This window comes from Cokeromyces recurvatus (genome assembly GCF_025118155.1).
Source record: "Cokeromyces recurvatus strain NRRL 2243 chromosome Unknown BX663scaffold_4, whole genome shotgun sequence".
NCBI lineage: Eukaryota > Fungi > Mucoromycota > Mucoromycetes > Mucorales > Mucoraceae > Cokeromyces > Cokeromyces recurvatus.
Window position 1 is genome coordinate 74,729 of NW_026251390.1, and position 27,618 is coordinate 102,346.

Genomic DNA, 27,618 nt, shown 5'->3' on the forward strand with positions numbered 1-27,618 from the left:
ATATATATTTATATACATACATTACGTTATTTTTTTAATTAATGGATCCCTTTAGAAATAATCCTTTTGGTAAAATGAATAAAGTTGATCAAGAAAATATTTTTTTTTATTTATTTATTCAATTATTATAAAAATAGGTTTCAGACCTCCAGCACCACCACCAACTGCATCACAACCACCACCACCAACAACAGCAACAGCAACAGCAACAGTAACAGCAACAGCAACAAGTATATCCCCACCAGGAGTTTATGGACAACCAAGAGGACCAACAGCAAATGTCTCTGCTGTAAGACCGCCTCCTTTTATAGGTTCACCTCAAACTGGAAGCGCTTCACCTGTTAATACAACTTCACCTGATAATGAGAAATTAAATACTTTATTTGTTGGCGCCATTGCAGCTGGAATAACTGATGAATGGCTTGAAACATTATTAAAAGTATGTCTAATATATATATATATACTCACACACTTTTTATTTTCAATTAACATGATAATGCTTAATATATATATATAGACTTGTGGTAATTTACTTCATTGGAAACGTACAAAGGATCCCTCTGGAAATCCTAAAGGGTTTGGATTTGCTACCTATGCTGATCCTGATAGTGTATTATGTGCATTACGTGTTTTAGGTGGAGAGACAACGAATGGAGTTGTATTAAAAGCACAGGATGGAAGTGGTATAGAAAAGAAATTGATCGTGAAAGCAGATGATAACGTACACAAGCATCTAGAAGGACATCAACAACAACACCAATCAAGTCAAGATCAAGAACAGTTAAAAGTAGCGGATCAAGAGAAATATGCGATTGTACAGAAATATGTACAAGCCATTACGATGGGACAAGATGCTAATGTAAATAATGTAGACGTTATTCATAGAGAATCAGCCTATTCAAAGGATCGTAATTCACAAAGGGAGCAACGAACACATGATAGTCATAACCAAGAAAGATATGGAGAACGTCGAGAATCAAATGAAAGAAGTTCAAGAAGAGAGTATGGATTTGTCAAGGGACCTACAGAATATTATAGTCATTCAGTACAACAAGATTTAGTCACAGACGAAGAAATAGAACGTAAGAGACGTGAAAAGCATGAGCGTGATGTAGAAAACGCCTATCGTCAACGAGAGAAGCGATTTGAAGCACGAGAATATGATAAATTATATGAATATAAGAAGGACGTGAAGCGAGAGATAGAGTTAGAAGAAAGAGAAAGTAAAGAAAAAGAATATTGGCTTGAACGACTTGGAAATTGGGATGACGAAGTTGAGATGGCTAAAGGAGAAGAACCTTATTATAGTGATCGATCACGATGGAGAAGAATGCGAGAAATTCAACGTAGACGTGAAGATGAACGTGATGAAGAGGATAGACGTCGTGAAATACAAGAAATAGAAGAAGAAAGACAAAGACAAGAAGAAGAAGAGAAACATATGAGAGATAATGGATATCTTAATCGTGAAGGAGATGAAGGCAAGATTGCATTAAAGCCTAAAAAACTTAATTTCAATATACCTATCAAACGAAATACATTGGGAGGAGTCGATGATGATGAAGAAGAAGAAGCTAAAAAGAAACGACGTGTACTTGTACCTTTAGATTATGGAGATATAGAAGAAACAAAAGAAGAGTTATCAGCAGAAAAGAGAGCTAAGAGAGTAAAAGAATTGATTGATTCAATACCTAGTTCACAACATGATTTATGGGCTTATACAGTTAAATGGGATGAAGTAGATGAGGTAAATTATAAGAAAAAAAAAATACCAATGAATAGATGACATGTATACTAACAAACCATTTTAATGTATAATAGGAATTAATTAATAGTAAATTACATCCGTTTGTTTCAAAAAAGATTGTTGATTTATTAGGTATGGAAGAAGAAGATTTAGTTAATTATGTTCTTCAGTTAGTCAAAGATAGGAAAACACCCGACGAACTTGTATCTGAACTAGAAGGGGTAAATAATAATAATAATAATATGTAAGGGGAATATGTGAGTTTAATAAGGTTATTTATTTATAGGCTTTGGATGAGGATGCATTAGTCTTCGTGATGAAGTTATGGAGAGCACTTATTTTTGAAACAGAAAGAAAACATCAAAAATTGTAATAAATTAAATTAAAATAAATATTATGTGTTGTTATGAGATAAAGTTAGATAAGAGAGTTCTATGTGTATAAATATATAAGTAAATGATGATGATATTATATAGAAATTTGAAACAAAAAATAGTTACCATGTTTTGTATAATTAAATAAATTGGGTAAATCTTTTCCATTTAACATTTTTGTATTTGGATCACGTAATTCATCAAAATAAGAATGAAATAAAGAAAGATGAGCAGATAATCTTTTTGTTGGATTGTATTTTAATAAGAGATTAAGGAAATCGATCGATTCTTGAGGAGTCTTGTTATTGAATAATTTTGATAATGGATGAGGTTTTATATAAGGGAAAGGATATTCATTATAATTTGGATTCATGACCAATAATTCTTCTTTAGTAGGAGTACCTAATACTTTAATGATTTCTATTAATTGATCTACACCGCTATCACCTGGAAATAAAGGTTCACGTAAGATTAATTCAGCCATGACGCAACCAGTAGACCAAATATCAATGGAAACAGTATAATGTTGAGAACCAAAGATGAGTTCAGGAGCACGATAATAACGAGAGCAAATATAAGCGATATTCGATTCATTCGGATTTAATATTTTCGCACTAATAAAAGAGAAAAGAGGTTATGTGTGCGTGTGTGTGTATATATATATGTGTATATATGTGTGTATATAGATGTGTGTGTATGTATATATATATGTGTGTGTACATGTATGTATATGTCTACATCCCTCTTTTTTTTTTCTTTTTTTTTCCTTTTTACCTTCCAAAATCACATAGTTTAACAATACCAGTTGATGGATCTAATAATAAATTTTGAGGCTTTATATCACGATGACATATTCCAATAGAATGAATATAAGCTAATGAACGTAATATTTGATATAAATATAATTTGATATAAAGAGAAGGTATAGACTGATGATGCTTGGTTGCTCTATATAACGTCTCTGGTATATATTCCAATACTAATTGTAAATAAATATCATCTCTCTAAATTTTAATAAAAATCCATCAATCCACATTCTCTTTATCATTCCTTTACCCCCTCCCCCATTACCTTATTTGTATCATTACTATGAGAATAAAAATATGCCTTTAAAGATACTATATTTGGATGAGCAATAGTTTTCATAATTTGCAATTCACGATTCTATTTTATATAAAGGATTTAAATACAAACGATAATTTAAAGAGATGGGTTATTATCTACTTTATATCTTTTGTCTTGTAACACTCTTTTAATAGCAACATCTTCACCTGTCTGAAGTAATTTTGCTTGATAAACAACTCCAAATGATCCATTGCCTGCTATTTTATATTTCGTGTAATGAAGTTGAACTTCTTGCCCCGTTTTAATATCTTTTGCAGTAACTTTGATTACTTTTTCTATTCCAATATTTATATTAATTTACCTCCTTTTTTTTAAAAAAAAAATATCGTATAAATTATATACCTGATGATAATTTTATGTTATTCATAAAGGTAAAAGAAGAAGAAGGGGAAAAAGAAGTAAAGAATAAATAAATGAAAGAAATAATAGTAACAATAAAACTTGAAATCATATGTCCAATTGTTGTCAATAAAAGGTATTTATTTATTTATTTTTGTTGTCAACTGTTGTACGTTGTATTACGTCTATATAACTTGCCCATCATCATGTGGATAAATTAAGTCATGAATAATCATCCTCCTATTCAATAAATAATACTGCTCCTTTTTTTCATTATTGTCATTCTTATTACATAATATATCCATATAAATGAATATATGAATTGAACATAATTGTATATATAAACAATAACCTATCTCTCGCTCTCTTTTTTTTTCTTTTTATTCTTTTCGTTTGTTTTAATGTATAGAATAGAAATGCGTTATCTTACATTCATCTTGGTCATTACTCTTATTGTTTTATCAAATGCTTCTCCAACTTTGAATCATGATAATAAAAAATTGTCACTTCATCAAGAAAAGGATACAATCTTATTGGCTGATTATCCTAATCCTAATAATAAAAGAAATTTACCTCTTGATTTACTTTTAGGAAGATTAACAGGTGGTACTTCTGCACTTCCTAGTGGTGATGATGAAGGTCTTACCAGTATTACAAATGAAATGTTAGGTGACACCGTTAAAACTGATTTGACTAATAACCTTGCCGAAAATGATACTGGATTACTTTAATATCTGATATAATATTAAATTAATAAAAAAGATACTACTACATTTTTAAAACATAAATAGGATAGTAATAGATAGACAGACATATTAACATAACAAAAGTTACTTTATGATTGAATGAGTTTGATATATTAAAAGTAATGAAGGAGTCATTAGATAGCCCCTTAATATACATAACCCGAATATTTCATTGTTTGAATAAACTCAATATGGGTTAATTATTTATAGAAACGACGCATTATAAGACGGCCTAAAGTTTGGGCATAGTAGTAGTAAATAAAAATCTCTATAAATGATAATAAATAGAATAAGCAAACTCTTGTATTTTTATAAATCCTTTTTTTTTTTTATTTGTAATAGAAAGCATGTTTCAAGCATAAAATAGAAAAACAAAATAATGTTTGTTTAAAACATGGAAAGTTAGTATTACGAAAAATATATATGTTCTAAGAGTAGACAGCTTATTTATTAGAAGACTTCCTTTCAGTACTACTACATTTGTAAATATGGGTTGCTATACTTTTACATATGATTCACGATATTGGCTGTATAAAGTGAACGTAAAAAGAAATATATCAGCTATTAGATTTAAGCAGATTAATATACGTTAAACAGATGAATGTAACAAGTAACATCGATATGATTTTTAATTAGATTAGACACTGACTAAATATGATAGCTATTAATATTCAACCCATCCATTCAAAAGCATTTAAATATTAGGGTCTATTTGGAATCAGGTTGGATGATATAATAATAAAGAGCATATACGAATGCCTTGTATATTTGCTTGTGAGTGATATAAATTATTGTTCAAATATATGACGATGATATCAGATTCTATTGTGTTTCAAACATATTAATATTTAGATTATCTAGTTATTGTAAATAGCTTTGTATTCCTACAAAAAACTTCTAGTATATAATACTCTTTTAAAACCATTGCAATATAATATATAACAACTGCTAATAAAAAGTTTAGAGTATCTAGCTGAATTTTATTTTATAAAGATAAGAGTTAAGTTTAGGTTTTATACTCATGTAGTTTATTTATTTGAACATACTTTTATCTATTTGAAAATTTGAACCCTCTTTTTAATTTATGAAAAGAGAACTCTATCTTCTGCCGTATCAAGAGGATATTATTGACAAGTATAATTAAGAAGAAAGGAAAATTGTTTGAGTCATGTGATTCTAATACTACAGTGCAATAGAGCCTTTATAATCAAGGTGCTTGAAAAGAAATTACTTAATTAGGATCTAAGGGCCTTACATCTGTGCGCAATAGGGAAACTAATTCAAAGAGCAATACCAAGTCACTTTATGCATTTAGAAATGCTGTAATCATAATTTATTTTGTTAACTGATATCTCACCACCAATTCTTCAATAGTTTCACTTTTTTTCTAATTTTAGATGCATCACAGGAACATTATGCATAAATATCTACATACACTACATCTTGCAAATTTTATCTATTACTACTACTACTACTATTACTACTACCACTTTTTTATGATTATAACAGGGGGATTATTCTTAAAATATAAGTAATTTTTATAGTTATAAAGAAGAAGAATTGAATGCAATGTGACAAATGAGAAAGAAAGGAAAAAGAAGAATATAAAAATTTTATGCACTAATAAAGATATAATTTGTCTTAATTATAAATATCTATCATTACTATTTTTTTTTTTATAATGAAACCCATTTTTTATTAATATTATTTCTTCTCTCTCTTTCCTTTTCTTTTCTTTCCTTTTTAAAATGAATCATATTAGTTCAACATTAAATGACGACAATAAATCAGTAAATGAAGTTGACTGGATAGATACAGATGCATCTGAAGATGAAGATTATTTACCTCAATTTCCTCTTGAACAACAAATCTCTATAATAATACCTTCATTTAAAAGCCAGGAAGATGAAGATGAAGATAGAAAAAGAAGTCGTATAAATTCATTAAGTTGGGATATAAATACAAGGGAATTATTTCGACGTAAATTATGTAATGAAACACCAAATGATAAAGTACGTCAAGCCATTGATTCAACGATTGATAATGGACTTGAACAAGTGGATATTAGGTAGGATTATATATACATATATGTATATATTTATACATATATATGAATATAGAGTCTTCTCATACATAAATATTAGTAATATAGGCTTGATTGAAATACCAGATGAGATTGGCGAACTCAGATATGTTACAGTTCTTCATAATGATATAGTCAAAGCTGCCTCATTACAATTATATCTTTACAATAATGATATTACAAGAATAAATCCTATATTATTTCAATTGAAGAATCTAACAGTATTAAGTCTTCGTAAAGTTCTATACATGATATGCATCTATATAATATCTATATTTCTTACATTTTAGATAGGAAATAACCATTTGAAGTTTATTCCACCTGAGATTGCCTTACTTGAGAATTTAGTAGAACTTTCACTAGGAAACAATCAGTTGGTAAAGTATTGTTTATTTATTTATTTTTTTTACAATGTTTCGTTTATATTTATTATACATGTCATATCAGACCTATTTGCCAGGTGAATTATTGAGATTAAAAAAGTTAAGCATATTATCTTTATTACCTAATCCATTTATTTCACTTCCGGAAAATCGTTCACATTATCAGCAACTTAAACCAGTGACTGTAACAAGTTTAACTGAAATAGCAACTCGATTCATATTAGCCAACTCATCTATAAAATTACATAAATATTCAAGCATTATACCAGACCGCTTATTACATCGCTTTCAATCCATATCATCCGTCCATCATTGTGAACATTGTAATATATTATTCCATTCACCTGATGTCGAAGAACTTGTGTGGAGAAATGTTGCCGGTAATCATCATATTCCTGTATTATATCGTTTTTGCTCTATTGTCTGTCGTAATAATTTCCCTCTTATTCAAAAATTATCTAATAAATCCTAATAATTTATAATAACATGATGGCCACCAATGAATGAAAAAAAATGGATGAGCCAATGAATGGACGGATGGATGTGGATGCAAATCCATCTTGCTATTTATCGGTTATTTAAAATTTAAAAGCCGTTGTCCAATCATATATTTAGAAATAAGGAGGGACGGGCTTTTTTCAATTGTAATTTGACCTTTCATCTAATGATTCTTGATTCTATCTCTTTTCTAACTTTTGAATTTTTTATAAAATGTAAGTATCTTTCTACCGGACTTTCGCCGGACAATAATCAAAAAAAAATTTTTTTTTCTTTCTTGTTCCTTCCTCCTTATGTTCTTTAACTAAATGATATTATTATTAGGGTAAGCTTGCTTGTTCAAAAGCGTTTGGCCGCCTCTGTCCTCAAATGTGGTAAGCGTAAGATCTGGTTAGATCCTAATGAGGTGAATGAAATTGCTACTGCTAACTCTCGTGCCAATATTCGCAAGCTTGTCAAGGATGGTCTTATTATCCGTAAGCCCGAGATTTCTCAATCTCGTTTCCGTGTCCTTGAACGTAACGCTGCCAAACGTAAGGGTCGTCATATGGGTTATGGTAAGAGAAAAGGTACTGCTGATGCTCGTATGTCCAGCCAAGTTATCTGGATGCGTCGTATGCGTGTCCTTCGTCGTCTCCTTGCCAAATACAGAGAAGCCGGTAAGATCGATAAGCACCTTTATCACCAACTTTACCTCAAGTCCAAGGGTAACGGTTTCAAGAACAAGCGTGTCTTGATGGAACATATTCATAAGGCTAAGGCTGAAAAGGCTCGTGCCAAGACTCTTGCTGAACAAGCTGAAGTCCTCCGTGCTAAGAACAAGGCTCTTCGTGAACGTCGTGCTAACAAGAAATCTGAAAAGATGGAAGCCCGCGAATAATTTTGCTTATTTTAATAATATGAATAAACATATATCAATATCTAGCATAATTTTAGGATTTTTTTTTTGTTTTTCTTTATTGATTTTTATTCATTCTATTTACTGCGGTTAATATTCTGTAATAGTAAAAGTATATTATACATAAGCCACAACAACAAAAAAAAAAAAAAGAAGAGAATGAAATACTTGTATATAAAATAGAAAATTATCGTTATTATGTATTTATTATTTATAATGGATATACATGTGGTCTACTATATTATTAAACAAAATAAAGAAAAAAGTCTTGTCTATAATCGCCTATCAGGGCTATCTTCGCAATCCTTGATAATGGCAACAATGACACTAATATCGTCTGCTTTCCCTCCCTAAATATAATAAAACTAGTGTAAGTAATAAAAAAAAAAAAAAAAAAAAAAAAAAAAAAAACAATAGATGCATACATATCTATTTTTTTTTTACCTGATAATACAATCCTTCATTGACTGCCCTTTCTTGAAATGGACTATCTACATTTAATTTGCTAAGACTGACTACCTTTGCTCTTTCTGCTAAAGCATCAGAAATCTTTTGTGGATCCATAGATAATACTCTAGGTGGACAATTCCTTGTTCCAGGTAAAGTGTAAGCGGATACATATTTTTTCACGATTGCTAAAATTTCTTTATCAAATAGATTATCAAATAATCCATCAGATCCCATAATCACTATATCTCCTTTTTCAATTGCAACTGTAAATGACTATTAATAGGCAAATATAATATAATAATGAGTACTACGTATCAGTATGTCTCCTTTTTTTTATTCTCTCTCTTTTTTTTTGTTTTAATGATTTTACTTGAGCATCTTTAGGTCTATCAGGAGAAGCTGTACCTAATTGATAAGGAAAATTAAATGAATGTTGCTGTTCCTCACTTCTGAAGATATAATCATTATATCGGATCACAGAGATACCAGAATCACCTAAATTTGCAATTCTTAATTCTCCGTGTCTTAATATAGCAAGGCAGGCTGTAGAAGATCCGACAACCCCCTTATATAGGATAGATTAGGCCTATGATGATTTTAGATTTTTAAAAAAAAAATAGTAATACCTCTTGTTGTGCCTCTAACATACTCTCTTCATAACTCCTTTGTAATATATTTATGGGATCGGCTTCATCATAAAGATAGAAATAAGGATCATCTACATTATCAAATCTTTCCAATTCAAGATATGCATGATGCATTAGCTTTCTAGAATATAAACCAGCATTGGCAGCTGAGGTCACGGATAAATAAAAATTATAACGATGGTCATGTTATATGCATCTATTTTACCAGAAACACCTGCCCATCCTCCAATACCGTCTGCTACACCTATTGCATCCGATCGTCTAAAGTAAGCGTCTTCACCGACTTGTATACTATAATAGGGTGAATCACTTTTTTTAAGTGAAACTGGTGTTGTGTAACGTTGACTTTTAGCAAACCCTGAAGCACCATGAGCCAATATATAAGAAGGAGCTGGTTTGCTATATGATTTCGAAAAGAAGTCCAATAAGGGTAAAGAAAATGGTGAGGGTGATTTAATGATAGTAGGATCATGTTTTTCATCACGATAAGCTATTGCATTATTATTATTACTATTATTATATGAAACAGTATGAGTTGATAATGGTCGAGATTGTCTACAGTTATTATAACAAGTTGATTTGCACGATGACCTTTCTATAGTATCATTTTTGATATAATTTGTCTGTAACGAAGGTAAATGAGAGCGAATAGAGCTTATTGACGGTAATAAGATTGACTGCTGAACCCAATTCTTTGATATTGAATAATAAACTTGAAACCAAGCTTTTGATTTCATTATTATGTATGTGTATAAATATGTATATATAAAAAAAAAGAAAAGACAAACAAACAAAAACAAAAAAAGCATAAATTAAACAATTAGTAGTGGAATTTTAAAACCAGTTGACTTCTTGCTAAACATCACTATTACTGAACTTGAAAAGGAATAGCTTCCATTGGTTGAAAAGGCGCTTACCCCATAATAACCTATAAAATCCTTTTCTAACAATAATTGGATGGTTATTATTTACCAGTGAGCAATATGGATACACCAACAGTTTTATTTTATAGACTCCTTCCTTAAAAAGTATATGCAAATATGTATATATATTTTTCAAATGATTAAACTACATGAAATAAGTGGAATTCTTACAATTTGAATGTAATAAATTTTTTTTAATTGAATAATGTTTATTATAAAGAAAAAAAAAAAAAAGAGTAATCATGCTATTATTATGTTATTTATTTCATTAAATACAGGATTTGAAAAAAAAAAAATAGCGTGGAAAGTGAAGAGCATTTTTAAAAGAATTATTCATAAATGCATTATTATTAAAATGAATCAATTAAAAAATCAAAAGAAATAAGATTAAGCTTAACTAACCTCATTCATTTAAAGTCGATTGAATTAAGTCTTTACTGAATTATCAACCCCCTTTTTTTTTAGTTTTCATCAAAATATGTGAATAAGGGTATCGTTATGATTACATAAGCATATAAGTGGTGCTGTATTTTAAATATAGAATAAATAAATGAAAACCTTTTATTTTATTTTTTTTTTTTATTTTTTTTTTCGACTGTAAATAGAATAATTTAATAATGAGCAATGTAATGGAATAAGCTTTCGTTGTATTTACCATTATTTTGTATTAATATTAATGAATAAATAAACACATACATACATACATGCATATATATATAGTCTAGACCTGAACCAATTCCAAGACGAGCAAGTAGTTTATTAAATCGCACTCAGTCTGCTAATTCAAATACAACAATAAAACGATCTACTTCTTCATCTGTAAGCGCTTTACTTGATCGTACTAGAAATTCAAACCTTTTAGGTCGAATTAGAAGAAATAATGTGCCCTCTTCTAGCAATGAAGAACAGAGAACAATTACTAACATCAAGAAAAATTTGCAAACAATAGAAAATAGTGAAGATGATGAATCAGTAACAAACCCTCCTCATCTAACTTCAGAATATTTTCGTAGATATGAAATAATGACAGAATTGTAAATATATAAAAGTGACTTTGTTTATCAAAGAAAAGATGTTAGAGAACTAAAGTAACCCCCTCCCTTAAAAAATAATAGCATTAATTTACGAAATCCAAGCCATTGTCCGCTAGGTGTTTATGTATTACCATCTTCTAATGACCTTTATGGTAAGAAAACAGGCTATTATTATTCATATTTAATTCTTTATATGTATGTATGTATGTATGTATAGTATGGTATGGCGTTATATTTGTTCATAAAGGGCTCTATCGTTCTGGCACCTTCAAATTTCGATTAACACTACCAGAGGATTATCCTCAAAGACCACCCTCAATTACATTTTTAACAGATATGTTTCATCCTTTAGTTGATGATGAAGGTAACCTTTCTATTTCACAGCAATTTCCTGTTTGGAGGCCTTATCGAGACTATCTATTTCATGTTCTCTTCTATTTAAAAAATATATTTAAAAAAAGTGTTTTGGATGGATTAAATGATAAATATTGTCTGAACAAAGAAGCTTATCGACTGTAAGTTATCCTTACTTTCCATGTGTATATATTTGGTACTAATCAGTAGGAATGACTTAGATATCGTACAGATATTATTGTATTCTCCAAATTAGCTCAACAATGCGCTCAGCTTTCCATTACAGAATCCTATCTTTATGAACATATTCCTGATAATAACATGATTCGTTTTTCCCCTTTAAGTGATGCAAAATTTGGTAAGGAAGACGACTTGTTTATAACAAGTGTATACATGGTTATTTAACACTTGTCTTTTTATTTATTTATACAGATGAATTAAAGGCAGAGATGTTTAAGAGTGTAACTGTAGGTTAAAGATGACAATGATATATACATATATATTTACTAAATACAACTTTATATAGAAAACAAATGAAGAAAATATATAATATAAAAGTTTGTAATTTTAAATAAATAAGTCTAATAGTTAGTTATACTCGTCTTGTTGATCTATTTCACCTTTAGAAAATCGAGTAACGACTTTATTCTTTGATTGATGAGGTAGCAAATCTCCCCACATGATCTTTCTAGCATCACGATAAGGTATCTTTCCTTGTGATTTAGATATAACCATACGCTGTATTTCACCTTCTTTAGAGCAAACATCCATTACAACATGTCCATTCCTCTTTAAAGGAGGCTGTATTAACCTTGGCCAATGATATGCTTCAGTTTCCATTGTATTATTTCCTACTGGTCTTTTTCCTCGTCGTAATACAACATATGAATATTTTGCATCTTCTGTATTTGATTTTGAATGCTTTGTTTTCATTAGAAAAGAAGGGCGTTGAACTCTTTGTGAGAAATGACACCAAAATTTATTCGGTTTAGCTTCTGGGGAGAACAATAGAGGGCATGGATGATCATGAGAACACTAAAATGAAATTTCTTTTTTTTAAGGAAAAAAAAAAGTTATAATAATGCTAAGACTTACTGGAGCAACAACATGAGCATTTGAACCTTCTGCATCTAGAATCCATTGTCTAGCTCGGGCTATATTTGTAAACCCAATAGGAGTACCTCTTTCAATTAATACCTATAATAGAATTGATAAGTCCATATTCATCCATAACAATCTTTATGATCTTACCAATACATCTCCTGTTTGAGCCCATAATTGCTCTAGAGTTGATTTCTGAAGAGCCGTTGATTCTATATCTCCCAAAGTAAATGCACTGATAACAAGATCAGTCTTAGATGCCTATAAAGTTACTTTTTATCATTATTATTATAATACTATAACTAAAAAAAAAAAAGTGATTTCATTTTTTTTTTCTTTTTTTTTTTACCTTTGGATCATAAGGAAGATAACGTTTAAATTCAATAGGCTTTTCATTCCCCATTTTCAATGACTCTGTTTAGATGATAGGTAGTGTAAATAAATAGTATGGATCTTTATTTTAACCCTACTTACCTTCTAAACGTTCTGCTATTCTAAGCATATCTTCTGAAAGATCTATACCTACACAGTTATCTATTTGAAAGACGTTTTTTGCAACCCTATATGCATAAAATTTAGCATACATGTATTTAAATATTAGAGCATATATATATAGCTTTATTACCAAATGGCTGTACCAGGCCCAGTACCAAAATCTAACATGGATTGAGGCTTAAAATCGGAAAGTCGACCTGCGATTTCATTCAAGACATTTGTAATGGCTGCATAAGTTGAAGGTAGTACACCTGCTAAATAAGCAACTGATTCGCGAGGACCATATAAAACTTTATGTGGTTCAATAACTGTCTCTGCTGATTTACGTTGCTTTTTCGCATCTCGAGAACCATCAAACTCATCTAAAGCTTCCCTTGATACTCTAGATGTCGATCTTAATGCGTCATATAATCGAAGCGCATCTGTTCTAATCAATCGCTTATCATGGCCTACATAAATGAGAAAAAAAAAAAATAAAAAAAATAATAAATTTGTGATCTAGGAGAAAAAGAGGAAAAAATGATTATCACCTTCAATTATATCTGTAATGGACTGAATCATGGGTTTTGGTAGTTCTACACAACCCATTCGTTTAGATCCAAAAGCGGCTTCTTTAGATCCCCTGACATAAGGAACAGAATTAATTGTAATCTCTTTAACAAGGAGCTCACTAAGAAATACAAAGATTAATATTAATTTTGTGGAGGGGGGGGATGGTTAACCATAAATGCTCAGATCATTCTTCTTTTTTTTTTACCCCTCTTTTTCTGAACCAATTGACTGGAGCTGCTTTTCAGTAAGAAATATAGCTTTATTTGTAGAATATTTTCGAATGAATGAGCTTGTAAATAAGCGCTTAGAAGCCATGTTTTATCAATATAAGAATTACTTAAAAAAAAGTGTTGTTTTTGACAGGCAGCAGTGTTTAATGATGGTTTTTTTTTGACCGGAGGATTAAATATTGCTAAATCCTGATTTTCAACTTGATTTTTTACTTGTAAAAATAGGAATACGCATTTTACGATGTACTATATTACAGCTTTCTTCTTCTAATAAAGTACAGCATTTATTATAGAAGGGCACATTAGGTAAAAAAATTTCAAAAACCACAAACAAATACTTCAATAGTCAGCTTATTAGACTTTAGTTTAAAAATAGTTTTCGGAAAATTGTGTCTAAATATCTGTCACTAGAACAGAACATTTATAACTTTCGATATTAAAAATTAGTAAATTGACTCAATGAATTTATTAAAAATAGTGTGATTCGCACTTGAAAATCTTTGTAACAAATAATGAACCTACCCTAAATCCTGTCGTACATCATATTTTCACTGGTAATGGTAAGAAGACTGCCAACTTTATGAAGACATAAAACATCTATTTCTTCTATATGTGCTTATTGGTCAAATCAAAAATAATAATAATATAGAGTTTTATCTACAAATATGCATAATGCACATTTAATTTACTATCCTACACAACTGTCTGTCATCTACTACTATTTCTAGACTCTAAATACCTGAAATCGCTGATATTCCACTACCCTTAATTTAAATGAGCTTTCATGTATTTACTTCTTGGCCTTTTTTCATCATCAAAATCTGGTTTAATTAGAGAAAAGTCTCCCTTTTTCTCTGTTTATGAATTATATCACTCTTTCTTTAGTTTCTTTAAAAGAGGAGGAGGGGGGAAGATTAGCAATATTTTCACTTTTATTAATGGTCCGAACCGGGCTACAGTTATTACACTTTAAATTAAATGATGCTCGTTTTTTTCTGGATGAATCCAAATTAAAGTCTGAAAATTTACCATCAAAGTGTCTGAACTCATTTTTTTTTTTTTCGTCTGGTTTTATTTTTCCTTTCGTCCAAAAAGTGTAAACAGAGTGTCTCCTTCACTTCTTGATCCAGGCAGGAAATGACTCAACTGATTGTCCCTTTAAACTTGTTAGTAACATTTTCCCTTTCTTTCTCACCTTATCTTCTTTCTTTCCTTTACCTTTTTACCTCTTGTCCCGTAAGAGGGTTTTTAGATACTTTTTTTTTTTTACATAAATTGAACTGACCTGGGCAATCCAATATAACAAAGATATTATGTGCTCATAAGTCACTTTATAAATTTTAATTTATAAAAATAATAAAAAAAAAATTGTTTAATCGTATTATTTTGATGGATTTTGTATTGTGTGTCCAATTGAAATTTTCTTACAGAACAAATGTTTAAAAATTATTGATTTATTGCACAATCATTAACCAATAGAAATCAAGTATAATTATGTTGCTAGAGAGTTTTTTTTTCAACAATTGCGCCATTTCATCAAGCATATTTTGAATAATCAAATCGTTTATCTTTTTCTTCTTTTTTCTTTTCTTTTTTTTTTCTTTTCCTTATTCTTCTTCTTTAAAGAAGAGAACAGTAATAATAATAAAAAAATGACTTGTACGACAAAAGCACCAAAACATTGTTATAGACATAACCCAGAATTAATGAAAATAAAGAATAAAGATGAATTTGATATTGAACAATTACAAGAGGTATTATATAGATACATATACAGGATAAAGTATATATTTAACAACTATGTTCCCTTATCTTGTTAGGAATTAGCTTTTGTACCTGAAAAAAATCAATCTCAAATTGCTTTAGTCTGGAATATCTTTCAACAATCTTCAAAAGAAGAAAGACTTTTGATTCTAAAAGGAATTTTAGCCTCCGCATGTACACCTCAATTATCGTTTATCGCAAATACAGTGAAACCTCTATTATGTATCGATTTTACTACCATTTTCCCTACAGAAATTACAAAGCAGATTTTTTCATTATTAGACGCTACTTCTCTTTGCTCTGCAGCTCAAGTGAGTAAACATTGGAAATCATTGGCAGATGATGATACTCTATGGCATCGTATGTGTGAGCAGCATATTAATCGAAAATGTACAAAATGTGGTTGGGGACTTCCTTTACTTCAAAAACGTAAAGTGGTCTTCATGGATCATCGTCTTGATAACACAAGGAAGCGATCTCATTCATCAAATACAGCTTGTGATAATCAAGATCAAAAACGCTTTTGTCCTGATACGAGTTATCGTAAATCTTGGAAAGATATCTATAGTGAACGTTTAATTATTGAACGTAACTGGAGAAACAATTATACAACGAAGCGAGTCCTTAAAAGAGTTCATCAGGGAGGCATTAGTTGTCTTCAATTTTGTGAGTCTCAAAATATCTTAATTACTGGTTCTTATGATAAAACAGCAATTGTCTGGAATCTTGAAACAGGACAAGTTCTGCGTGTCTTGAAGGGACATGCAAGATGTATCCGTACTTTACAAGCGGATGATACCAAGTTAGTTACAGGTTCAATGGATAATACATTACGTATTTGGAATTATCATACAGGCCAATGTATTCGTATTCTGGAGGGTCATACAGATGGTGTTGTCCATTTGAATTTCAATTGTCGTATCTTAGCTAGTGGCTCTGCTGATGCAACCATTAAAATCTGGAACTTTCAAACAGGAGAATGCTTTACTTTAGCTGGTCATACAAAGAGTGTAAATCATGTTAGTATTCATAAAATGAGTCCTCTTCTGGTCTCTAGCTCTGACGATCACACAATTCGCATTTGGGACCTTGAAAAACGTGCCTGCGTAAGGATTTTGAAGGGCCATATGGCTCCTGTTCAGACGGCTATACCCTCTATGCCTGGTTTCCTTCATTGCTTTATTAAAAATAGTCAACTGAAATCATCAAAGAAAGGAAGACGATCGAATAATAGCAACAGTAGTAGCAGCAGTGATGAAGATGAAGATAACAGTAATATGAACAAATTAAATATAGTGTCTGCATCAACGACTACTACTACTAATAATAATAAGACTCGCTATTATTCGTCGAACAAAACGAATGATGATTGTATTCGTTCTTCTGAACAAGTCGTCATATCAGGCTCCTTAGATCATACTATCAAGATTTGGTCTCTTGAAAGTGGTGAATGTCTTCAGACGTTATTTGGTCATGTTCAAGGCATTTGGTCATTAGCCTATGATAAACTTCGTATGGTTTCTGGTTCACATGATGGTACACTTAAACTTTGGGATATTGAAAGCGGTTTACCAATGTATTGTCTTGAAGGACATAACTCAGCTGTTACAGCGGTTGCTCTAAGTGATACTAAAATTGTAAGTGCAGATGATGAAGGTAATGTCCATGTATGGGACTTTGGTATGTAAACTTATTGATACAATATACATGTAAATATTCCCCTCCCCTTTATATAAATACATATCTAAATATATGTGCATATATGTATAGAAATACATATATATATATATATATATATCATAAACTCTTCCTGTTTGTATATATCTAATAAAATAAATACAAATCATAGTAGTATGATTTTATTAAAGTGGTCATCTTATGCATTGATGCAGTTATTTCTTTAAAACACATACAAATACTAGTTTTACTATGTTCTAATTTCATCTGAGTAGTAGTGGTAGACGAATATCACTTTCTTCTTTATATATAAATATATGTGTATATGCAAATATGTATTTATATCTTACGTTAACAAAGCTTTACTACCCTCTGTTATGAATTAGGTAATCTCTATTTGGTAGTATCAATACATCTGACTTTAATAACCCGGCTTTATCTCGTTTCTATTATGCACAAATAGTCGTTTGTTGTTCATCATTCATACCTCAAATGCGACTTGGCAATAAACACTTTCAATATGTACATAAAAAAAAAAAAAAAAAAAAAAAAAAACGTGACATTACTGTATTATTAAGCTGCCTCACATATATGAATGTATAAGCATACTTTAACAAGCTCAATATATCCTCATGTCCTCGTTGTTGGTCGTTCATACTATTCATTGAAATGAGTCGTTATATCAACTCTGAAATACTACGTCACTACCCTCTTCTCTCTCAACAACAATGATGGAGGTTTGGGTTTTACTATTCAATTTCCTTTTATGGTTGTACTGTTTTTATTATTATCTCTTCTTGTATTTGACTATTTATATTTTTGAACCTCATAAACTATAGACTACTGAATTTCCAAATTTGCAGTAGCAATTTATATTTTAAATAACTATATATATACACACACACAAAGGATAATAAAGAGAGTATATTTAGTAAATTGGATATGGATAAGATGTTATTATAATAAAAACACACGATAATCATTCTTGACCAAAACCGACAGTTTCTTCAACAGCCATTGTTAATTTTGCAACTAAGGTTTCATAAGATTTATACGGTGGCATATCAATACGATTGAAGCTATAAATTGTCGTGCTTAGTTATTATAAATTATGATATATAAAGTTAATTCTTACCATGTATGTGCCTTTGGTAATTGTGTCACTTCTCCTGACTTTTCTATTGTAAACCTTCTGGGACCATCACTTCCTTGAAGATCTTTAAAACCATTAACAGGAATACGAGATGTACCTGTAGTAAATTGCAATAACCTCGATTTCTTTTCACTGTCCCAACCACGAATACATTTCCAGAACCATTGTATAACATCGTCTTGTTCTGTATATCCTCTATAGTCTGTATGTTTCTTCCAATCATCTATATCGATTTCTGCAATACCACCAATCAACAATTCAAGTTCACGTTCATCGAATACATTAATTAAATCTTGAGGAATTAATTGATTAAAGCCTTCTTTAAACGCCTTAAATTGTTCTTCGACCCGTTTATGAATACGCCATTCTGTAATTAAGCTAAGTGTACATACATGTAAGAAAAAAAAAAAAAGATAAAATAGGATACGTAACTAATATTTTTTTTTCTTTTCTTTTTAACTTACTTGACATATTCTTTTTTATTTTCCTCGGTCACTTCTATATTTTGACCATTAGGTATCAAATCAACAGAAACTACTTCGCCAAAACGATCATCATCTGTTGAAAATGTGAGATCCAAGACATCCGTGATATCATTGTTTCTAAATAGATTGAAAATATTAGTTTCCTATAATAAAATGAAAGCATATCTATCACTTTACAAAATCCAAGTTAAACTACGATAGAAATCAGCGTCCACACTTTCCATATCAGCAACAAGAATCTTTTTATTCAAAATCATTTTGTAGAAAGAGACAATAAAGAATGCATCCAAGAAACGACGATGAAAGATAGCTAAACCAACAACTCGACCAATGAATCTGAAATAATTTAAATGTTCTGGATTGATACCAGAATGAGGGTTGATTTGCAATGTATAATTATCATGAGCAGAGTATTCAAATAAACAATAAAAGGGATTAAACATCTCGTGTGATAATAAAAAGAAAAACTCTCGAGAAAGACCACCATAGTCAAGACCATCTTCACCATCAAATTTAATCATTAATCGCTTCTTAAGATCTGCAGGAGCTTGTCGCATAATTTCAGCATAGGCATCTTCAAAGATATGATCACGTCTCACCTTAATATGGCATTGACCAGGAACAGGACGTAAGGCGGGTTGAGAACGAAAGTAAATGAGCTTACGACGGAAATCTCGTTTATATTGTGGCACATTTTGATCAAGACTACTAGGTAATCTAGGATCATCCCAAGTTGTTGTCTTTGTATTATGATCCACAAAGTAGACCCTACCTGTACTTGTTAAACGCATTTCCCATCCAGAGGGTAAAGGTCCTAATTGAGAGACGGGTTGTACTTGAACTTGAAGATTGGATCCAGGACCAATTGTACTGATATATTGTTGACGACGAGGATCTACCCACGTTGTTGTACGTGTATTATGATCAACAAAATAAGGTCTACCTTCAGCACTTGTACGCATTTCCCAACCTGGAGGAAGAGGACCAGATCCTGCTGAAGTGATATTATTATTTGGAATCGTCACTGTAGTACCTGGCGATGCAGTATTATTATTTGTATTTGTATTCATACTCGTATTCATATTCGTATTATTATTATTATTAACAGTAGTATTAGTAGTAGTAAATGCTGTTGTTGATGCTGATAATTAATTAATTAGAGAAAAAGGGTTTAGTGATAAACTTATAGAATTACTTTTTAGTATTACCATTATTTCCTACTTCAGGTAATCCACGAGCATTATGTCTACGTCTTTCTAACTCAGTTTGATTTTGTTGATCTTGAGCAGTTCTAGATGAAGGACGTTTCCAAGTTGTTGTACGAGTATTATGATCGACGTAATAGGGTCTACCTAAATGGTCTACTCGACGTTCCCAACCAGCTGGTAGATCATTATTATCATTAGCCGTAGATGATGTAATATTATTATTTATGGTCGTTGAAGAAGTAGAAGAAGTATTGTTATCTGTAGTCGTAGTTATTGACTGAGCAGTGCCAGGAGCAAGGGTATCCGTACCATTACGAATTGGTACATTTACATTTGTAGATAAGTTCAAAATAAGTTTTCCATGTACAGCTTCATTTGTATTTGATTTCTTTAATTCAAGTGTTAACATTTCTATAAATAAGTAATGAGTTTTAAAAAAAATAAAATAAAAAAATACAAAATCTTGTGTAATTTATTTTATTTTTCTTTACCATCTCCTCCAACATCAAGGTCAAATACATTAGATACTTGAACGTTAATTACTCCCAAAAAACCTTGATCCTTCTTTTTAAATTTCTTTTGATCAAATACTTGAACTGCAATCACACTTTGATTGGATACTTTTCTATAAAATAAAATGTATAAATACAGAACTAAGATTACTCAATTTGCATTTGTATATTTTTACAAGTCAAAACTTTCATTCCAATAAGGATTTAAAGTTTTCTTCATGACTGTAGTTGTATGTGTTTGCTCTCCATCTACAGTGACAACAGCTAAATATACATAAAAAATAAACAAGTTAATAAATTAAAAATAACAACTATAGTCCTCAATCTCTATACCAAAAGGATCAGGCATTTTAAAAAATAAATCTTTTTTAATTAATCCATCTGCTGCAATAACAGTTAGGCGAACAGTCCTTGTTGTTACTGAATTTGACATTTTTTTATAAGGGATGTTTTAAATGTTCTTTATAAAAGGGTATTTTTTTTTCTTCCTCCTCCTCCTTTTTATCCTTTATTGCTATCTTTGTTTTACAAAATTATTTAGGAGAAAGAAAAAGAGAGAGAGGAGAAAAGAAAAGAAAAAGAAAAAAAAGTTCCATAGTTGCTTACCAGAACCAACTTTTTTTTTTTTTTTTTTTACCTCTTTTTTTAAGGCCTCATGATTGTTGTTGTTCGTTGGCCAATGTAATTAAAACTCCTTTTTTTTCCTTTGTTTGTTTTTATACACCTTTTTCACAAACTTTTCATACAATTTTGGAGGAAATTTCGTACACCGACCGTGTTTCGTTTTCCGTGCTATTGACTTACCGGATGATACCTTGCTCGCTAAATTACTTCCCGAACTTCACGCCTCCGCTTTCAACACTCAATGGTATAAACTCATTCAAACATCATGCTGGAGACTCTGTGCCGCCAATTCCATTCCGTTAGACAAACGCTCCTTTCGAAAACATCGTCGAGAATTTCTTGAAGAGAGTTTTCAACAACTACGTGACGAGACACATTCTGTTTTGCTTTCCTCTTGCCGCCCTAATCTGATTATTGACCCGATACTCTGGTTACCCATGACACACAGTGAGCGTAGTCGAACTATTCGATGGCGTCTTGGTTGGTTACCCGGAGGAATACCTAAAGCCTGTCCATATCATCCTCATGTACACTTTAGTCGGTCACACGCCACTGAATGCTTGCACATGCACACTCGTTTATTCTTGCCACGATCAATTGCAGATCCCCTTTCCTTTCTTTTAAATCATCTCCCTCAGCATAAGCACCGAAATTCTCAGGATGTTTCTGCTTGGTTCTATCGCTGGCCAGTTATGTGTACCATTCTACAGGAAATAGATTATTTAATGCACGATAAACTACCCCCTCCACTTCTTGATCCAGGCAGAAAATTACTCAACTGGTTGTCTCTTTAAACTTGTTAGCAATATTCCCCTTTCTTTCTCACTTTCTCTTCTTCCTTTCCTTTACCTTTTTACCTCTTGTCCCATAAGAGGGTTTTTAGATACTTTTTTCACATAATTTGAACTGACCTGGGCAATCCAATATAATAAAGGTATTATGTGCCCATAGGTCGCTTTTTAAATTTATAAAAATAATAAAAAAAAAAAAATGTTTAATCGTACACCGACCGTGTAAAATTTTTGGATAGTTGTGGGACACTTTATTAAAAAAAAAAAAAAAAATTCGTTCACTACAAAGAAAAAAGCTTTGCACACTTATTTCGTCCAGTGATTTTACAGTGACTCTGCATCTAAGCAAGCTTGAAAATTCGATACAGAGTATCTGTAGAAGCCTTGAAGATCACTTAAGAAGATGCTATTACATGCTTCACCAATTCTGGATGATAAAGTTTCTTCTTTTAACAGCTTCTGTCGCTTTAACGTGCCTTTGCATACTGACCAAAACTGTTCGATAGGATTTAGCTCAGGAAAATATTGTGGAAGATAGATACAGCCATAACCTCTCTGTTCGATGTACCTCTGAATGTCTAAATGAGTATGGGCTGGTGCATTGTCCATAACGATATAATGCCCTTAAAATTGCTCATGCCTATCTAGTGCATCTATTGTTGCAGTCACAAAGTTGAAATAATGACCAGTAACGGCACCACCTTTTCCTTTGTTCACGACCTGTACAGACCCTACTCCAGCTTTTTTTTTCTTTGAAGGCTCCATTTTTTTTTTGGCCGCCATACACTGATATTCAAGATACCATATGAAGCAATAGCACCTAATATGGTGATAGTGTTTTGCTTTCGTTTTTAGGACAGTGACAATGGCACATTCGTCCTCTTTAGACCAAGCTATAGAGCGATTCATGTTTATATTAAAACATGATTCGTTTATAAAAACACAATTGCTTAAATAGTCCATATGTGTTTGTAGCCAACGTTGAACTCATTCTTGTCTCTCTCTCTCTCTCTCTTAACTTCTCGAGACTATTTCTATCTACAGAATAGAAATACGCACATTTTACGCTTATTTTGCACTCTTTCTTAACGAAATTGTAAAGTAAAATTTTGTATATTTCCAAGTCCTCAAATTGGGAAGTAAGACTTTCCATCATTTGATCTGGGGCCAAAGAAGGAATTGTCATCAACCAGATCAAGCAAATACTTCTGATGCTCTTTGTTAAGGATTGATGGCCTGCACTGGAGTCGACCGCTTCCTTCTTTTCCTTTAAAAAAAATATTCTCACCCATTTTATACTTCTTCTTCCAACTTTGAGCTGTTGAATGTGGAATACTGAGTTGTGCAAACTTAAAACCTTGCTCGTACATTGAAGGGGAAAAAACCCCCACCCCTTTTTTTTATCAGAATCTGTATACTTGCGATTAGATCTCAAAGTTGTGCGCTCCACAGTATATTCATGAGCTGCGATCTCCTCTTCTGTCTCCTCAATAATCTTCATCGTTTTTTTTTCTGGTGGGTTTCAGATCCATATAATGATCATAAATTTGTTAATTGCTCCAATGGGTATTGTGCATTATCGATTTCCATTTCATAAATATGAGCTTCTTGTCCTTGCTCATCAAAAACTTTGCCCTTTTCATTTTCATAGATAAAAGTATTCATATTATAACTACGGAAAAAAAATATATGATGTACCCCCCCAATATTTGTTTTCCTCAGAACTAAATTCGTTTTTGTCTCAATTCTCGTATTTGCATTATCCAAAATTCACTTTTTGTTATTACCCAAAGTTCGTTTTGATCACATTATTTTACCCTAAAATTAGACCATCTGTTCGTGATATTGAAATGGAGGAGCTAGCGGAAGAACTAGTAAGGGTAGGGGGACATCAGTGGAGGATATGATTACGGAACTAAGCACAGATGATGGCTAGAGCAGGTTCGTGTTTTCATAGAACTTACATAGGATGAAATATGAATTGTGATTACAAGGTTTAAAAAAAAATAGAATAAAGGTGTGATTTTATTTGATTTAATTTAAATTCAGATTATAATTTATGCAGCAAGGAAGAGGGGCTGAGTGTGCCCAAAGCCGCCAGAAAGTGTATGATCCCAAGAAATGGTGGCCATGTTCTACCGAAGGAATTTAATGCGGGTAACTGAGATATTCTGCCTGGTAAAAAATGGATCTATAGGAAATCAAATGATCATAGAGAAAATTAAGAAAGTTATTATTATTTTTTATTTTTATTTTATTTTTTTTTTTTTGACTAAATGAGCACATATCATTTCTCATCTGCTGTATTGCCCTTAGTCAGTTCTAATAGTATATAAGTAAGAAAAAACCCTCTTGAGAGACAAAATGGAAAAGGATAAAAGCATGTGTGTAAAAGATAAAATAAATTTAATGAGTTAGAGAGGAACAAAGTAATTGATAAAAAAAAAAAGATCAGTAAGATTAAATTCATAGACAGTACAAGGATATTAGCACTTTTTCAGTTGAGGGAGGATCTAGAGGTAACTTTTTTTTCATAAAAGAGGTAATCCATTTCATGTAGAGTGATACAAATAGCCGGCCAACGGATTGTCCAAGGAGCCACATCCTGTGAGCGTTTTAGGTCTTTTAGGTAGGTAGTTGGTTGGTTTAGCAGGAAGGAGAGTGGGTCCGTGACCGTTCTTGGCCATTTGGAGTCGACAGTGGAACTTGAAGCTTGTGCGTAGTTGATGTGGAAGGGGTTGATTTAAAGTAAAGGATAAGAAGGACATCAATGATTTCAGTCATTTGAAGTCTATATTAAATCTAGAGACAGTAAATGTTATCAGTTGTATAAAATGTTTGATAAAGTAAGTCGAATGAGTATTAGAGAAACACCCAAAAGCACCAACAAGTATATCAATAGTCCTTAATGAAAGGTATGAGAAGCCAAAGGATTAAAACTAGCGATATAAACAGTCTGGATGGTTTTATCGATTTCAGCTCATTAGAAGCATTTCTATGTTGATCTAAACCGTGTTAACAAAAAAAAACGATATGATCTTTTGTTTAGATTTTTTAATTGTTAAAGGACGTATTTCAGGTTAGCTATTCCTATTAGATCATTTTCATGTCAAGTTCAAATCATTTAGGAATAGTACTAAAGTGATAAGAGCTTTGTTATATTATTAACGGCAATAATAGAAATATATTTCATGATAGTAAAAGCTTTAACAAAGTTACTAAAACTAAGTTCAATATGATGTAAATAACTACCTGGGACCAAATGGTATCTCAGGCTTAGAAAGCAGTATGTTGTTACGAATTGGAAAATTATATATAAAAGTGGTAGGAAGACTTTTAGAGTAGTATATTTGGTCGGGTTTTATTGATACTGTTACAATTATAGCTGATTTTATAATTATGTTGATAGAATAAAATTATTGTTCATTACATAGAGAAGAGCTTACTCAGATAAAACTAGTTTAGAGTAATGTTTTACGGCATAATACTTACTTATTACACAGTTTTAATAATAGTTAATATTAGTACGCATGAGCATATGATGATCATTTTGTATTGTACTATGTAATAATATAGTTTAGTATATTAAAAAGATATGTGTTATACCAACTTTTCTCTTTTTTGTTTAGTAGTCGTTGAAGCCCAATCTGCAGCTATGTTCAAATAATTCACACTTTATGAAAAGCGCATATATTTTCCATCTATTAAATTGGTATAGCAATAATGCTATAAAAAAAATGTATGTAAAGGAAAAAAAATTATATCTCAAAAATGAATTTTTACATCTCAAACATCTTTTTTTTTTTTTTTTTTCCTTTTTGTAGTCATGATTTTGGTTTAAAATTACATATTCATCAGTAAATAGTAAATAGATTTGTCAATATTCATCCTCATGAGGGCTATGAATATGAAGGAAAGCAATTCATGTTTTGTAGTCTATGCTAACATCAGCACTGTATTAACACATTTGCTTAATAACAAAGTAAATAACGGATATGCTTTTAAAGATGTAATGTAGATAAAAGCTACACTTAATTTACTCTTTATTCTAAAATTGTAAAGAAGGTAAAGTCATGTTGAATGAAAAAAAAAATTTATTATTTACAAAAATAAAACTGGTATTTTGGCCATCTTTATCAAAGAATGATAAAAAAAAAGATGTTATCAGAAGACACGACGAGAACGTAAACCAGTAAATAGTCTTCCATATGGAATAGGGGTGTCGAAAATGCCTATATCTATAATATAATATAGATTGCAAAGCGAAAAAGGTAAAAAAGGATAATATGTAGCTATATGGATTAAAAAATAAAAAGGGGGGAGTATCTAACTTTAAAGAAGAAGTGTTAGATGTATATACAATAAGTAGCTACAAATATAAATATATATATATATATATATATATATATATCTGTATATAAATATAAATAAATAACAACTACAAATAATAAATAGGGACTTGTCAACTATTCAAAAATACTATATAAAACTCATAGTTTCCACAACTACTTGTAATATAATGTATACATAAAGAAAAAAAAATGATTCTTTAAAGTATGAATAGCAGCAAGCAAGTAAAAAAAAAAAGATAAATGCTCCAATTCGTTTGTTTTTTTCGCGGTATCAGAACTGGACTGCTCAAGATCAACCTCGTCCCCATTGCTTGATTTCATGAAGGCGCTTAAGAATGGGAGAAAAAGAAAATGCCTGTATCATTGTTTTATCGGGTCAACGTCGCACAACCGACCTGCTTACTCATTTTAACGTTCTAAGCAGATGGAAGTCAATATATAATAAAAGACTCCCAGAACTTGCAGTTCATAATATATATAAACTGCTAATTGTAATCAGAATAAAATTCCATTACAACTTCATAAAGAAAAAAGAAAAGAAAAGAAAAAAGAAAAGTTAGTTTTCTTTTTATATGACTTGAGTGTTTAGTCTATATGTAAGTTCATACTTGAATAACTTAATTTAAAGAAGGTGTGTTTTTTTTTCTTATTATTATTATTATGATTCGAAAAAAAAATAAAGGGTGTGTTACCATAGCAACCACTGTGTGTCAATAAAATCTAAGTATTTATTTACGTAAACATGAGGACAAAAGTAGATAAGGGTCATGATGTATGCTTATAAATTTTCTCCTCCTCAACTTTTTTTTACATTCCTTTTAAGAAACGTATAAGATAAGGGACATACATATATTTATATATATTTTACTCCTTTAAAAGAGAAAAAGAAAAAGGAATTCTATAACAAATATGCATACAGTGTGATATTTCCTTTTTATTTAATAGATCAATATTTATATATTCCTTTTATTTGGTATTTCTATGAATATATTTTGTTAAAAAGATGAGTAGACTAGGATATTATTTAATCTTTTATATATATTTTTCATCTTATTTTAATCTGAACAATAGCA

General features: G+C 30.8%; 11 protein-coding genes across 11 annotated transcripts; 6 read left to right on the forward strand and 5 right to left on the reverse strand.

The window, feature by feature from the left end:
- Nucleotides 1-41: 41 nt before the first annotated feature.
- BX663DRAFT_483534 (uncharacterized protein) lies at nucleotides 42-2,120 on the forward strand (the record flags this gene model as incomplete). The annotated part of the gene is made up of 5 exons (XM_051524502.1): nucleotides 42-69; nucleotides 138-439; nucleotides 518-1,747; nucleotides 1,822-1,968; nucleotides 2,034-2,120. 5 exons carry the CDS (start codon nucleotides 42-44, stop codon nucleotides 2,118-2,120), a joined length of 1,794 nt encoding a protein of 597 aa, XP_051385835.1.
- BX663DRAFT_529411 (kinase-like domain-containing protein) lies at nucleotides 2,020-5,354 on the reverse strand (the record flags this gene model as incomplete). Its single annotated transcript, XM_051530240.1, has 6 exons — nucleotides 2,020-2,081; nucleotides 2,248-2,735; nucleotides 2,896-3,125; nucleotides 3,193-3,285; nucleotides 3,346-3,521; nucleotides 5,351-5,354. 6 exons carry the CDS (start codon nucleotides 5,352-5,354, stop codon nucleotides 2,020-2,022), a joined length of 1,053 nt encoding a protein of 350 aa, XP_051385836.1.
- A 489-nt stretch (nucleotides 5,355-5,843) lies between these two features.
- On the forward strand, nucleotides 5,844-7,468 carry BX663DRAFT_497857 (uncharacterized protein). Its single transcript, XM_051525972.1, has 4 exons — nucleotides 5,844-6,399; nucleotides 6,476-6,648; nucleotides 6,709-6,791; nucleotides 6,862-7,468. The coding sequence occupies exons 1-4, from the start codon at nucleotides 6,080-6,082 to the stop codon at nucleotides 7,267-7,269; spliced, it is 984 nt and encodes a 327-aa protein (XP_051385837.1). The 5' UTR covers nucleotides 5,844-6,079; the 3' UTR covers nucleotides 7,270-7,468.
- A 2-nt stretch (nucleotides 7,469-7,470) lies between these two features.
- On the forward strand, nucleotides 7,471-8,175 carry BX663DRAFT_467111 (60S ribosomal protein L19-B; the record flags this gene model as incomplete). Its single annotated transcript, XM_051524072.1, has 2 exons — nucleotides 7,471-7,510; nucleotides 7,620-8,175. Coding segments are annotated over exons 1-2 (558 nt in total). The 5' UTR covers nucleotides 7,471-7,508.
- A 185-nt stretch (nucleotides 8,176-8,360) lies between these two features.
- Nucleotides 8,361-10,054, reverse strand: BX663DRAFT_497868 (phosphatase 2C-like domain-containing protein). The gene is made up of 5 exons (XM_051525973.1): nucleotides 9,496-10,054; nucleotides 9,270-9,436; nucleotides 9,014-9,208; nucleotides 8,638-8,916; nucleotides 8,361-8,543 (listed from the first exon to the last, which is right to left on the reverse strand). Exons 1-5 carry the CDS (start codon nucleotides 10,025-10,027, stop codon nucleotides 8,466-8,468), a joined length of 1,251 nt encoding a protein of 416 aa, XP_051385839.1. The 5' UTR covers nucleotides 10,028-10,054; the 3' UTR covers nucleotides 8,361-8,465.
- A 1,394-nt stretch (nucleotides 10,055-11,448) lies between these two features.
- Nucleotides 11,449-12,006, forward strand: BX663DRAFT_428805 (ubiquitin-conjugating enzyme/RWD-like protein; the record flags this gene model as incomplete). The annotated part of the gene is made up of 2 exons (XM_051522700.1): nucleotides 11,449-11,762; nucleotides 11,823-12,006. 2 exons carry the CDS (start codon nucleotides 11,449-11,451, stop codon nucleotides 12,004-12,006), a joined length of 498 nt encoding a protein of 165 aa, XP_051385840.1.
- Nucleotides 12,007-12,189: 183 nt separating this feature from the next.
- On the reverse strand, nucleotides 12,190-14,064 carry BX663DRAFT_483540 (mitochondrial small ribosomal subunit Rsm22-domain-containing protein; the record flags this gene model as incomplete). The annotated part of the gene is made up of 8 exons (XM_051524503.1): nucleotides 12,190-12,636; nucleotides 12,697-12,798; nucleotides 12,853-12,963; nucleotides 13,052-13,116; nucleotides 13,177-13,262; nucleotides 13,328-13,646; nucleotides 13,728-13,867; nucleotides 13,955-14,064. The coding sequence occupies 8 exons, from the start codon at nucleotides 14,062-14,064 to the stop codon at nucleotides 12,190-12,192; spliced, it is 1,380 nt and encodes a 459-aa protein (XP_051385841.1).
- A 1,505-nt stretch (nucleotides 14,065-15,569) lies between these two features.
- On the forward strand, nucleotides 15,570-17,613 carry BX663DRAFT_497889 (quinon protein alcohol dehydrogenase-like superfamily). The gene is made up of 2 exons (XM_051525975.1): nucleotides 15,570-15,733; nucleotides 15,800-17,613. Exons 1-2 carry the CDS (start codon nucleotides 15,632-15,634, stop codon nucleotides 17,429-17,431), a joined length of 1,734 nt encoding a protein of 577 aa, XP_051385842.1. The 5' UTR covers nucleotides 15,570-15,631; the 3' UTR covers nucleotides 17,432-17,613.
- Nucleotides 17,614-18,399: 786 nt separating this feature from the next.
- BX663DRAFT_549000 (uncharacterized protein) lies at nucleotides 18,400-21,211 on the reverse strand (the record flags this gene model as incomplete). The annotated part of the gene is made up of 8 exons (XM_051531120.1): nucleotides 18,400-18,499; nucleotides 18,556-18,951; nucleotides 19,038-19,175; nucleotides 19,236-20,199; nucleotides 20,267-20,677; nucleotides 20,758-20,891; nucleotides 20,955-21,042; nucleotides 21,112-21,211. The coding sequence occupies 8 exons, from the start codon at nucleotides 21,209-21,211 to the stop codon at nucleotides 18,400-18,402; spliced, it is 2,331 nt and encodes a 776-aa protein (XP_051385843.1).
- Nucleotides 21,212-21,433: 222 nt separating this feature from the next.
- Nucleotides 21,434-22,332, forward strand: BX663DRAFT_558458 (uncharacterized protein; the record flags this gene model as incomplete). The annotated part of the gene is made up of 2 exons (XM_051531808.1): nucleotides 21,434-21,449; nucleotides 21,535-22,332. The coding sequence occupies 2 exons, from the start codon at nucleotides 21,434-21,436 to the stop codon at nucleotides 22,194-22,196; spliced, it is 678 nt and encodes a 225-aa protein (XP_051385844.1). The 3' UTR covers nucleotides 22,197-22,332.
- A 2,391-nt stretch (nucleotides 22,333-24,723) lies between these two features.
- On the reverse strand, nucleotides 24,724-24,876 carry BX663DRAFT_424084 (uncharacterized protein; the record flags this gene model as incomplete). Its single annotated transcript, XM_051522430.1, has 1 exon — nucleotides 24,724-24,876. A coding segment is annotated over one exon (153 nt), but the record flags the coding sequence as incomplete, so codon positions are not given.
- Nucleotides 24,877-27,618: the final 2,742 nt, after the last annotated feature.